Source organism: Chelmon rostratus, chromosome 12, assembly GCF_017976325.1.
Source record: "Chelmon rostratus isolate fCheRos1 chromosome 12, fCheRos1.pri, whole genome shotgun sequence".
Taxonomy (NCBI): domain Eukaryota; kingdom Metazoa; phylum Chordata; class Actinopteri; order Chaetodontiformes; family Chaetodontidae; genus Chelmon; species Chelmon rostratus.
Genome location: NC_055669.1, coordinates 6,799,110 through 6,813,189, shown reverse-complemented (window position 1 = coordinate 6,813,189; position 14,080 = coordinate 6,799,110). Strand labels below are relative to the sequence as shown.

At 40.0% G+C, this 14,080-nt stretch overlaps 1 protein-coding gene across 1 annotated transcript; it reads right to left on the bottom strand.

The window, feature by feature from the left end:
* Positions 1 to 4,609: 4,609 nt before the first annotated feature.
* Positions 4,610 to 13,615, bottom strand: LOC121615563 (solute carrier family 22 member 13-like). Its single transcript, XM_041949946.1, has 10 exons — positions 13,241 to 13,615; positions 13,053 to 13,156; positions 12,812 to 12,966; positions 8,683 to 8,851; positions 8,474 to 8,594; positions 7,925 to 8,019; positions 7,599 to 7,813; positions 6,321 to 6,429; positions 5,218 to 5,424; positions 4,610 to 4,679 (listed from the first exon to the last, which is right to left on the bottom strand). Exons 1-10 carry the CDS (start codon positions 13,613 to 13,615, stop codon positions 4,610 to 4,612), a joined length of 1,620 nt encoding a protein of 539 aa, XP_041805880.1.
* Positions 13,616 to 14,080: the final 465 nt, after the last annotated feature.

The window sequence follows — 14,080 nt, the reverse complement described above, 5'->3', positions numbered from 1 at the left end:
TACACGGCTTTCTGCAGCTGTGACGTTGCAATTCATTACAGCGATCTGCTGTGGATTCAAATATCGGCGCGGGTTGTCCACACAAGTCTCCCAGAATGCAATTTTCCTTGCAGCAAGTTGCCGTATTCCACAGAAACGGGAGTGGGCTGTAGAATTTCACCGTAAAAATACAGCAATCATTAACAGTGTATGCATATATATTTTTATTCTACTGTGACACATTTATATTTATCACTGTGCAATAGAGCAATAACTGTACCTAATTTATCCATACCCACTATGTGCAATTTCTCTCAAAACTGTGCAATTCTCTTCAAATTGTTGGCAGTGTATTTTTTGACAATATTTTTTCAGAGGTCTTTTGTATAAATGTACATATATAGAGTCAATTTTTATTTTGTATTTTCTATTCTTTTGCTATTTCTACTACTATTGCCTACAGCCTCTAACACCCAAATTAGTTTGGATAGCACCCAGTTTGTTTTCAGACTGGACACATCAGACGGCTGAAGTGGGATTTCAAAGACGGGGATGAGCTAACCCTGGGATTTTCAACCATTGCTACTGCCCAGGCCAAATACCTCTCTGCTTCGGCCTCCTCCTGCAGCAGCAAAAGAGGTGCCGGCCTGTTCAACAAGTGCTCAGTCTCTGCTGCAACCAACAATGTAACTCTTCTCTGGTCTAGTTCTCCCACCAGTGGAGGGAAGTCAGTCCTCTCAGCCAAGGTCCTGTCTTCAGGGGACGACAGGTGGACCCTCCTCAAGGCTAAACCAAGTCAGAAGCCTGCTCCTCTCTGTGCAACTTGGAGCAATGGGTCCTGGTCAAGAGTACCAGAGGTCCTAAATGCTCCCTCCCCCCATTCTCATCTGAACTTCTTTAGCTGAACAATAAATTCCAAGTGCAGGACAATAGGGATGGACTGCCCTCTCAAGTCAGTCACCTGATAGCCGACCGTCCATCTTCTGCCCAGGTTTCCTCTCTCAAGGTAGTTGGTGATGCCCCTCACCGCCACTGACCTCACCTTGAACCAGCTGCCCTCTGCTCCATGCCACCAGGGGTCAACGTGGCCCCTACGACCACAGTGCCGCCTGCTGCTACTCTTTTCAACGTATGCTCAGTCCTCGGGGGGTCTGGGGGGGACTCACAGCTGCTGGTCCACCTGATCACCTGCCTTCTGATGTCACCTTGGCTCAGAGCCTGTCTGCAGTGCTGGATATCAGTACCTGTATGGTCCCAGTGTGTAGTGGTACATAGTGGCCGATGGTAAACAGGTTCCTGCGTGAAGGACATTACACCCACTGCAGCTTATTACTTATGGTCCTCCACACCACACCCCCATTTTGGTGACCTAAAGGGTTGCTGCAGGAATAGAGATTTCCCATTTGTTGACAATTCTGCCTTTTAAAACAGGTCCCAGCTTTTTAATTTTTCTGGCTTCATTAATAATAATAAACACAGAGTTCCTGTTTAGCACTATTAACCAGCTTGTAAATCCCCCTCCTCCTGTCATTCCCATCTATAAGCAAGATCAGTGGTCTGACGTTCACTTTTCCACTGTCTATTTTACAAACCACACCATTCAGCCTTATTGCTTTAGTCTACTACTTTTGTCTGAATTTGCTCCTATCTTTGTGCAGATCCACATAAACACTGTAAGTCATATGCATCCCTCCCCTAGTAAGTCTAATGAATTCCTACAAAATTCCTAAAATCCATCTTTCCTGTCTCTCCGGTCCCAGCTTGCTGGTGGTTTTTTTGTTCACTTTTTTCACTGTGTGTTATGCTTACAGTCACGGTACACTTTATTTTTTACACACTGCATTTGCTGTAGATATTCTTTTTTGTGCAATACTTTTCATTACTACTGTTTGCTATTTTGCTATTTTATTATTATGTATATATTTTTTTTACTGCTCACTATTTTGCTATTTTATCATGTATAGCTTGTTCTTTATAGTCTTATTTCACAATTTTTCACTTATTTCACTGTGTGTAATGCTGCTGCTGCACTGCAGTTTCCCATATAAATAAATAATAAAGTCTATCTATCTATCTATCTATATATATATATATATATATATATATATATATATATATATATATATATATATATATATATATATATATTTTCACCCACTCTCTTCACATCTGGGTCCGTCCCTGACTTTTCTAAAATTGCCAGTGTGGAGCCGTTTCTCAAAAAAAACGTCTCTAGACGCAGTCCATTTGGAGAATGATAGACCTCCAAAATTCCTTTTTTATCCAAAATCCTTAAAAAAAATGTCACTCTCCAACTTGTGAAGTTTGTTTAAGGTCATAAAGTCTTTGACAAATATCAGTCTGGTTTACTGAGAGTAACCAATGATATTCATGTGCATGCAGACAAAGGTTAATACTCCATTCTTGTCCTTTTAGAATTGACCACTGCCTTTGACGACATCGAACATTTTTAAATGATGAAAACTATACCAAAACAAAACATTTTTAAACAATAAAAACATTCACACCATGAATCACGTGACCAATATGACTGACATGATGGCTGTGTGGGTCAGCGACTCACATATGACCTTAGCAACTCCAAAGGTGTGAACGATCCTGCAAGAGGATAAATGCCTGGCATTCCCCACCAGTCAGAACAGAGGAGGCCTCTTAAATGAGAGGTAAACCTTCCTCTAGAACCTCAAGCAAGTCCAGCTGCCTTTTTAAAAGCCCTTACAAAAACAAAGTGGAATGTAAGCGATATAATCACACAACCCAAAGATGACAAGGAGCTTTAGAAATTAATTCTCATTAGTAATTGAGTTTTTACACTCTCACGAGGTGTTTTTGCCTTTTTCAAAATAATCCTAATAATCACATAATGTTAGTGGATGTAAACCAACATTTATTTGCATTTTCTTTTGCCAATTTTCTTGAAATTCAGTCAAAATTTGTGGTACATTTGGATGGAAACCCAGCTAGTATGTCATAATCTAACCAGCAATGCACCAGCGCCCTCCTCTGGACCTACACAGAATCAGTTTTTATATGACTCTGACTCTTTTTTTTTCCATCTTCCATCATTTTCCATTAACCTTTATTTTTCATACCCTCTAGATAAAAACTTGGTTTTAATTAGGGGGTATGAAAAAGCAAACATCTAGATGTGTTTCCTGTCACAGGCAGGATCAGGGGTTACTGAGTGCTCTTCAATTTGATTTTACTTATATGGTTATGTCAACAGGCCAGGAGGTGGTGCTATCTTAATAGCCTGAGCCGTCCTTCTCAATGCAATACTATTTTTAAACTCTTTTGTATTAAATGTACATACATATAGTTGATTTTATTCTGTTTCGAATTTTATTGTCTATTTGTTCTTTGTTGTTTTCAGATTTTTTGGGGTGATGGGGTGTGCAGATTTCAAAATACTGTGACATATTTTTCCACAATGTTCCTGCCATTCAGAAAAATCCACAAACACCACTGTGAACAGGTTTTATTGAGAACGTTGGAAATCATATTTCAGATATGGATATGGAAATCAGATCTCAGAAAAAAGATAATAGTTACAAATGTATTTCCAATGCTACTTCAAGGTAAACACTGTGAAAACTGAAGGACCAACGGACTGAAAATAGAACGTTTGTGCTGAGGATGGCACAAGAAGTGCGTTAAATAACTTACTGTTTTGAAAAGACTGATTACATCATCTCTAAGATGGAAAAGAGCATAGATATTTCCGGGAAAGGTTCTGCATATGTTTCACTTTCTGGTAGGAATGGTGTTGCCCAGTCATCTGGTTGAATGTTGCTGAAAAATCTATTTGAAAAAACTGTACAGAAGAGGGCTGCCAGTCTAGCTCTTCTTTGTTCTTTCTACTGCTACTAATGTGTGTGATATGCACAGAAGACTATCTTGGCCATTTGACAAGCCTAAATTGAAATAAAGTCTTCTGTTATTCATGCACCACACTTCCTCAATGATAAGCTGGCATGTACTGGTGTTTGTCATGGGTATATGTGAGCACTGGTCATCCGGTCACCCATGAACGAACTGCATCATGAGAACTGTTCTGTGAAGAGGTTTTTTGATGCCGTGGGTGTGTGACAGTTTACTCTTGTTTCCATTGTAGGCTGCTACTGTTTGCAGTCTCATGTGTGAAGTCGGGTCGTTTGTTTTCTGATCTTTGTATTTGGTGTGTCTTTTGTGTTGACACTATGTGACTCTGATTGTTTTTTTTTATTATTGTTCTTGTTTTGTACGGACCCCAGGTATGCTAGTGACCACTTTGTAGAAGCTAATGGGGATCTGAATACAGAATAAAGTTAAAGCCATGGTGTCACTGAAATTAAAAGGGTTCACCACTTTGTGAGCATGAGTGTCGGCACTCACTTCCCAAGACATCAGCTCTTGAGTTTTTGGGATATCTTGTGTGTAAAGGTGACATTTCGCTTGAGGATGGCAGAACAAGAAAACTAATGGAGAGTTTCTTCGTACAAGCAGAAATTTGGCGGCTTTAGGGGAATGCTCAGGGGAGTCACCAAATATTCAGAGTTATTGGACCAAAGTGGACAGACAAACCAGCCGACCAATCAACATTACCATGCTGAGTATCAGCAACAACAGACTACAGTTTGGTAGATTTGCAGTGTGCAGGCTTTTTTGCTTCACTTTGGTTCTTCAGGGTGGACTTATTTCTGTGGGAAAAAAGGAATACACAGAAATATATGTTAGTTCAGCTGGATGGTGTTTCAATGTGTTACAGCTTACCCTTTCTATAATACGTTTCACTCTAATCCTTTTCTCAACAAAACTACAAAATTAAAGCTATTTGGTAGTCCTTCTTGATCCTGGTCCATGTTTTCATATCTGAGGATGATAATTCATGAATTATATTATTTTTGATTTATACAGTGTCCCAACTGTTTTTGGAATCAGGGTTGTCAAACAAACAATACATTTTGTGTCTTTAAAATCATGACTGCATTGATTGAGTTTCCTTCAGAAGGCATGCTTTCACATAAATGGGTCAGCAGGCTTTTCCTGCTTAACCCCTGAAGCATACAGAACAGACAGATTTACAGACAGCCTTATCTAATTCACACATGCAATAATACATCTTGAGGAGTTGTCGAACTGCACACTTCACTAACACTGACAGATGCATCGACTGTGCACCATCACGGCATGATGGAGGTGCTTTCAGAAAATACCATCAGCTTGCAGCTTGCTTACCTGTTGCTTTCGGCCTCATCTGTCGAATCAGGAAGCTCTATTCTCCTGGTCTCAGGAAGCAGGAAGCAGAGAGCTCCACTGACCAGAGTAAGGCTGCTGAAAACTATGGTGGGTATGGACCAGTGATACACGGCCAACATGTTGAGCAACGGAGACAGCAGGCCACCAGCTCTGCTTGCGATTGAGCCCAAACCAGAGGCAGTTTGTCTGAAACAGAAACATATAGAGCTCAGCCATGCACAGCTTGTTAAAGTATTTCCACGTGGTCATGAAGTGCCTGAAATACTATTTTTCATGTGTTTATTCCACCAGTTTGACTGCAACAAATGATTAACACTTAAGCAAAGGTGTAAAGAAAAAACTAAGCTGACCCATGTATTGATCATATTTGTCACTTTCCTAAACTAATTGACCAAGTCTACTATTTAAAGGTATAATATGCAACGACTAGACCTACATATTCATTCAGACCTACATTTTCTTTATCATAACATTATCCCAAAAGTTTCCCACAATGTTTAAACCCAAATAAATTTGTAATTCTATTTAAGGTAATGGTGCATTTGTTTGCCTCTCAATGGCCTCATGTCCTCTAGTTGCTGTGACTTCTGGGGAAACACAGGAAACACCAGATGATACTGTATGTCAGACAATGAGGAAGGAAGTTGGCGAAATTAACTAAATGTAACTTGAATAAAGCTTCACTACGTTACCTTCTTTTCATCAGCAACGGTTGTTTTATTACAATCAAGACAACAACTCCCATGATCCCATGCTACTTCACAAAGTCATCAAACTAGCCTTTTGTTATTGTTTTGACTGAGAGGCCCCTAGTGGCAGAAATTGCATGCTGTACATTTTTTTTTAAATAATGAAACAAATATCAGGCAAGCCAGCAGTAACCATGCCGGTGTCCTCAGTGGAGTCACAACCGATCAGAGTTGAGTACTATATTATTATGTTTTGACTTGTAATTGTACTGTTTGACCAGTCACACTTACACCAACAACTAGTTGACCAACATTCAGGCAGGTGTAATCTGAAGAAGACTGCAATGGTGAACTGTATGATTCACTGCCGTGAGTTGGAGTGACTCATCTTACCGAACAGATGTTGGGAACAGCTCCTGAACGTACACATTGCATACGGATCCTGCCCAGTTTGTGAAAAAACGTCCTGCGGTTACTAACACGGTCACAGCAACAGCGTCACCTTCAACAGAACAATACAGAGTCAGATAAATGAAAAAACTACTGTAGAGCAAGACACAGAGTCTATGGCCACACAAACACCCTGTGAGGTTGTTCTTAGGCTGAGGCAAACGGTCCAATATTTCCTGAGATATTTTGCTTAGGACCAAAGTGGTGGACTGACCGACTGACCAAAAGTGCCATCGCTAGAGCCCTGCGACCACAAGTGCAGCTAAAAAATCCTTAAAATACCTATGGTGTGTACTTAGGTACAGTTCAAGGCAATACTATTGTCCGCATGGTAGGATGGTCACAATGACAATGTTAACTATTGACAAAGACACACTTTAACTAAAGATTACCCATTATAAGCTCCACCAATGGTATGAACTGGTGCAAACGTCCCGTCTCCTAAATTGGCACGGTGACCCCCCAAATCCCACTGGGCATTTTTAACACATTCCATAGCAGCAGTCCAGCAGTGCTGATGGAGTTGTCCATCAGTAATGCTGATGGACTACTGCTTGTCCATGTCAAAACAATACAACACTAGATACAGTACAAAGTTCATGTTTGCACTCATTTTTATCTGCTAGCTTAATATGCTCACTCCAGACCTCCAGAGCTCGTAAGAATGTGTTGCTGAGGCAGAGACATGTCTCGAACAGAGTTCATTTTATCCTGATTTGTCTGTCTGAAAAACACCATTTTAGTGTCAGAATGTTCAGAAGATATGTGGCTCGTGAAAAATGGGCCCGATATTTACTTCAATGACTGTGGGGCAAAAAAATTGGTCATAATCTGTGCTCATGTTCGCTTCTCCCATTGAAGTGAATCACCTCAGGACCTGCGCCTCGTCTCCTGAAGGGGCAGTGGCGACACCCACAGATGCAGGAAATGACTCTGAAGTGTGCCGCCTCTTTTCTGAACTGTTTCTGCTATGGAGACCCAAAATGTTCAATGTAATGTAACGACCAAATATGTAAACGACTGGTCTACACGAAAGAGGAATGGCTGGATCAAACTTCATGGCAATCCATCCAGAGATATTTCACAGCAGACCAAGATTTAGCACTGACTAACTCAACAACACATCCACTCCCAGCTGTTAGCCACTAGCTGCTAGTGCATCTAAAAGCAGAAAAAAGTCAGATAAACACTATCTGAATGAGCACACCGAAAGTGCTTTACCTTGAGGAACAGCTAGGATTAATGTGCACAAGAATCCCCCAATCAGAAGTGTCGACATCAGTGAGATCTTTCTCCCCAGTGCTTCTAACAGCCAGATGCAAAGTATATGAGCTGGTAATTCAGTCAGCCCAAACATGAGCTGTGTCAGGAAGATGTCCAAGCCAAAATTTCCCACATTGAATGAAAGGCAGTAGTAGGTAACATTCAATGAGAACCTGAGGATTTCAAAAAAAAAACAAGTATTAGACGCGCAAACTATTACTTCAGCATCTCAATGTATCATTTATAGGCTCAGTAGAGTTTGTGCAGCATAAAATGTAACTTACCATGCCAATATTATGGTTAAGAAATACTTCCTAAGCACAGATGATTGGATTAGAATTATTATGCCTCCCCTTTTCTCAGTTTCTTTCTCAACAATCTGGAATGCACAGGGGGTGAACACAATATCATGGTAACACTTGCTTACGCATGTTAACAGATCATATAATCCAACAGCCTTGGAAAAAGTATTCGTTTTTTGTTCACACCGTGTCAGTGAGGGGGCTCTGTTGTATTATTCAGTCTTCATATACAGTAAGCCATTTTATTATTTTATCCTAAATAACTAAAAAAAATGCAATCCAGTATTCATTCTAGTGTTTCCAAGCCATCTGTGTAAAACAGTCCACTGTAGGTAGCTGAGGTTCCTGCAGGGCTATTGTATTAGATTGCATTACGCTGCACATGTGTTCAATATATTTTAGACATGTTCTTATGTAAGAGTTTTTTCACCATAAATAAATAAAACACATCACGTCTTTGCTATTATCAGTATATGTCATATTCCATTTCCGTCTTGATACAATGAAGCTTTCTTTGTAAAGGATACGTACCTTTTCCAGCAGAGATTCTGGAAGAGTGCGTTTGTTGATAGCTGCCACTTTGGTAATCAGCTGTTTAGCCTCTGCTGTCCTTCCTCTGCCCAACAACCACCTGGCTGACTCTGGAATGAACCTATGAGAAACAAGGACAGTGGCACGTATCAGTAACCTGTAATTTACATTTAAAGCATTACCTGGTAATAAAAAGGGGTAATGCTCACCATATGTAAATAGCAATCACTGCAAAGGGAGCTGCTGTGATGAGTTGAGCCAGTCTCCAGTCTCTGATAAAGTAGATCATGCCAGCAAGGACGCACTGTCCAACTGCACCAAATAGCTGAGTGATACATGCTCCCCATGATCTTTTAGACACCCCGATCCATTCAGTAGCTAAAAACAGGAAATCAGTGACAGTTTACCCTAATGTCTCTACTTCTGCCAGAATTTATGGAGCCCCAAAAGTGCCAGAATGTAGTAAAAGGTTAGGCCTATCAGAGTAGTCAAACAAATACAATAAAACTGAATCTACCAATAAAAAGTACTCTTAGTTAAATAATTCAAACTGAGTGTAAAAATAAACATATAAATAATAATCCTCAATAATATTTTTAACCCCAAAAAACTGGTAACACATTATGGGGTGAATCAACTTTCAACCTGTAACACAACAGCGCAAGATTATCCTTTTGATAACAGCATTTAAGCGTTCCAGCCTGAGAGGAAAATGCCTGCCACACTGTACTGATGACCAATGGCAGTTGTTGCCCTCTTCTTCTGTTGAGCTTTATGGTGATTAGCATCCATAAGTTTCGAATTACCACCATACAGTTCCTGTGTGTGGTGGCTGCTGTTTGCTGCACTGTAAGGCTGAAGGTAGCAGTGGTGTCTGAGCCCTCTCCTGCTGTAGTGGTCTGGTAATATAGATGGTTCATGTTACTTAATGCTGTTTTGCCCTTGTTTTGCTTTTGTTTTGTTGTTTGGTTTCCTGTTTTGCTTTTTGTATTTTGTGCTTAGTTTTGTTCTCACTCTGATTTGCTTTTACATCCTATTGAGTTATTTCTTTGAATATATTAAAACATCTGGGTTGCTGTATTTGTTAATTTTGTTATTAGTATTTTTCTTTTAGTGAAGTGGAGCACCATTTTGTTGGGGAGGCTAGGTACCCCGGGTAAGGTTCCTACACATTGCATGTAAGTAAAGGCACCGGGACATGATTGTTCTTAGGATTGCTGTGAGGTTTGCTGTGTTTCACTGAGGTGAATAGTGGTGGCACCTTTAGGCACCCCTACATAGTAGTCTGCCTCCCCACTGATGGTCTCTGCTCACTCTTTTCTTTAGGTTATGTTGGGCTGAGTTTTTTAGGTATTTTATCACATCTCTGTTTTTTTGATTGTATTTGTTAAGGCGTTTTTTAGACAATATTGCAATAAAAATGTTTATAACCCCTTCCAGTGTTTGTTGATTTAGTTTTATTTTGACTAGTTAATTTTTCCCTCTTCCTTTGCAGTTCCAGCCCTGCCTGTTTATACTGATTTTCAATAAATAATTGATTTATTTAAAACAATACGTTCCTGTCCTGTTTCAGAACGAATCTGTGTGCTTTACTAATCTTCCAACCGTTAATATTCTTGAGGTATTTCCTGGGGTGCAATTCCCCAGGTGGCGTTGTCGGTTCTCCCCCTCATACTACTTGGTGGCCTCTCTCACCTCACCCTGCCACACTAATTTCAAAGGTCTTGAAAAATTTAACGATTCTTATGACTAACTATAATTGATTTGAACAAAGCTTATCAAGCAAACTACCGTATCTACCACTGCTGAAAAAGGTTAAAAAACGACCAACAGAAGTGGACAGCTTTACTCATGTCATTGACTGGAAGGATAAACATCATAAAAATTAACGTCTTGCCAAAATTCCTGTATTTATTTCAATCAATCCTAAAAAAATGTCTTTCCAAAATTGACCGAATTATAAAACATGCTATCTGGCATTACAGCTGTGGGCTTATTAAAGAATTTGAATTAGCTTATAAAGAATCAGATTGTGTTCCACACATTTGAACGCTGGCAGAAAAGCCACAAGCTGGTAATATTCTATTTAAACACAGTCCCTGGTGGAATAATCCTCCAGTCCCAGACGATGTAACTGATGGTATTAGAGGCAATTGGGAAGAAAAGGGAATTAAAGAACTAGTGGATGGATCTGTGATGAAAACACATTTGATGAATACACTTTTCTAAAATATTTAGCTTCCTGGGGAACACTTTTTTCATTTTTGCAGATAAAGGGTTTAAAAAGGTAAAAGCAAACACTGATAAACTGATGTTTGGAATGTAGACCACTCTTAGTTGTGGTATGTGAGGCCATGCAGGGCCTCGTAGGGTCTGATCAGGAAAAGATAAACCAGAGGTGGTAATGTTTGAGGGGCTATTAGGATGTAAATCTCCTATAGAGGGAGATACAGATTGTTGTAAAGAAGAACATTCGTGGGACAATGCCCAGAGCATGACCTGGTCTTTGAGATAAGAAAGATATGGGTGGATTTAGACAAAACGCCATGCTATATATTTTGTTGTCTGTGTGTTCAGGGCAGAGTCTTCTGATCTGACACTGAATCTCTCTCTGATCTGATACTGCTTGTTAATAAAGGTCTCTTCAACTCAACACCACTGCTCAGCAGGACCCAACTGATAAACATCACCAGTATTTCAGAAGCCCAAACTGAAAAGAATATTTGGAACGTAAATCCACAAAAGGCATTAATGTCAAAATTAGACTGTGCCAACAATAGCCAAATGAGGCCCAGCTCTGTTCAGCATGAGCATAAATGGGACAAAATGCTGGATATGAATATACACTGAAAAAATAAATAAACAAGCTTGTGAAATACTACGGAACCTGAGAACGGCCAGGTCCGTATAATTTTTTTTTTACCCTTTTCTCGTGAAAACAAATTAATTATTTCATTATCTCGAGATAACAAAGACCGTTTTCCCGTGATAAAGAATTAAATTGTTTGGTTCTCAGCATAGACTGGTTCTCGATTTCGGGGGTTTCTACACAGACAAATCCCTAACGAAGGCTAGTGCTAATTTAGCACGATGTAGCTTGATAAAGTGTTTATTAGCAGCGATGTGATGAGTGTGTTTACATTATGGTTAGTGCGGCACAGTGCATTACAGTGATGAAAGTAAAATGTGTTTATAATCAGAGGAAGTATGCCCCTTTGTATTTAAAGTTCAGGGTTTCCCCCAGTGCTTTATAGGCCTGGCGGGCCGTCAGGCTTTTCTTGCCCCCCCGCCAGGCTAAGCATCAATTGTTTATGATGAACGATACATTGTGAACAACAACTTGTGTTTAAAATCACAGTAACTAGCAAAGCAAACCTTGCTGTCAGCAGACCTAACGAGCACTGTTCCCACTCACGTTCCCACTGCTCTATGCTGTGTTCACTCATGTCGACCAAGTTTTGTTTTGAGACAGCTGTTTTTTAGACAATTTTAATAGTATTTTGAGTATGCTTGTGCAAACATCTTGCTAAATTAGCAGCTAACAGTAAGACATCCTAACAAACAGCACGTTTACAATGAATAACTCCGGACCGGAGCAACACACAGCCTTCAGCAACGATGACAGAGACCATTACAATGCCGAGGCGATTCCTGGTGGACTGACTGCAGCAGCTTCCAGACGCTGCTGCGCTAATGTTAGCTCTGTGAGCACTCCTCTCTCCTGACTCAACTCTGAGTTGTCCGGAGCCAAACTCGGCTAGAAATCCACCTCGGCTCTGTGTTCCCTTGTCATCAAATTAACTGTCGTCCTGTTGGAGGCTCTGCGTGTAGGCTATACGGAAGCCGAGAACCAAATGATTTAATTTGTTATCACGGGAAAACAGTCTTTGTTATCTCGAGATAACGAAATAATTAATTCTATTCACGAGAAAACGGTAAAAAAAAAATTTATACGGACCTGGCCGTTCTCGGCTTCTGTAAAATACAAATAGAAGATGAATTAAAGGTAATTAATTAAAGGTAAATCGACTAATTTTGCATTCAATTTTAATTATTTAACTAACAAAGTAATTTATTGATGTATTCAGTTACATTTTTGAATTGTCGAATTTGTACTACATTTTGTCAGTTTCGGGCTTCCATAAAAAAATCCCTCAGTTGCAATGTCTAAAAAAGTTCTCAATAAATTATCTATGAGTTTATTCAAATTCAGATGAAGACAACAACTTGTGAGTTTGCAGTATAAACAGTTAAACACATGGCTTAAAATAACTGACCAAAATGAATAAATAAATAAAGTTAACGTGTTCAAATGTACAAAGATAGAATATACTGTACCCAATATAACACCATTCAGTCGATAACCTCCATAGCCAATTCCCACAAGGAACTGGGATGCCAAATATAAATAGAAGTTGGGACATAGTCCAGTTGTTACAGTAAATATGAGCATCACAACAACTGGAATCTGAGCTGCTCGTTTACGACCAAACCTGGAACAGATAAAACTCGTGTGGTTAGCAAAGGTGATAAGATGCAGCACCGAGAACACATATTCTGCACAATTTCAAGCACTTACGATTCAGCAAAAGGTCCAAATAAGAGACAACCAACGAGAATGCCAGCCATCAACACAGCTTGTGCCACTTCCAACAAATTAGTGTGCTCACAAACAAGATCAAACTGCAGGAAAAATTAAATGGTTAAGGAAGAAAACGTATAAATATAATTCATATTTGGATTGCATTAAACAGAGCTATCACTCACATCAGTGACGATGGTGGCTTCATACAGCGTGTTGTAGTACACCCATCCATGCTGGCACCCTGTGGTCTCATTGAGTCCGTGCTCCCTGATGGCACTAATGTCCCAGTCCACAGGGACAAACATCCGACACCTGCTGAAGGTCCCGTCCTCCTCCCGGGGCAGAGTCAGGTTCAGCTGCTCACCCGCGGTCAGGTTAGGATCAGCTCTGAGGATCCAGTCTGTGTTACAGTGTCGCTCTGGATCTGACTGGACAAAAAATAAACTGGCAAAGTGAAAAGGTAGAATGACATTTGGGAAGCAAAGAGCAAAAAGGGTGATCTTCTGAAATAACCCAAACTCTCCGATATTCCGGAGGATCTCTCCAAAGTCAGCCATGTTCAGGAGCGGACTTCTAGTTTTGAGGTGCTGCCAGAGGATGACCTTTAAACAATGGCCATTAATGTTTAAACCCTGGACAGTATATTTCAGGGTGGATGAGACAGCATCTGTATGGAAGTCTTGTGATAATTTAACCAGCTGTCTCTCTTGTACTTTCCTCTGTGGCTCTGTGGTATCTTCAGAACACCTTCTTTGACCAGAAACCCAGAGTTAAAATTACCTCAGCATTTATCGATCTGATTGAACTTTCACCAACTTTTCTTTCTAATGGTCATAATACAGACCTTTTTGACACAACAGTTTATGAATGTTAGTGTGTTTTAACTCTGTGCTATTTCCAGCACAGCTACAAATACAGACATTGTGCAATAACTTTGCTTATTGCTCACAGAGAGTTCTGTTGATCTTTCACTAACTTTTATAATATGCTGACTCATCAAACCTTTTCTTCCAGTGCACAGT

Bases quoted from the DNA above. Each gene is read 5' to 3' on its own strand.
- LOC121615563 (XM_041949946.1), bottom strand. From the start codon at position 13,615: ATGGCTGACTTTGGAGAGATCCTCCGGAATATCGGAGAGTTTGGGTTA. The intron at 7,814-7,924 runs GTAAGTTACATT...TGAAATCCTCAG, and splicing joins TTAACCATAATATTGGCATG to GTTCTCATTGAATGTTACCT. The intron at 5,425-6,320 runs GTAAGATGAGTC...TTTCTGTTTCAG, and splicing joins CTGTTCCCAACATCTGTTCG to ACAAACTGCCTCTGGTTTGG.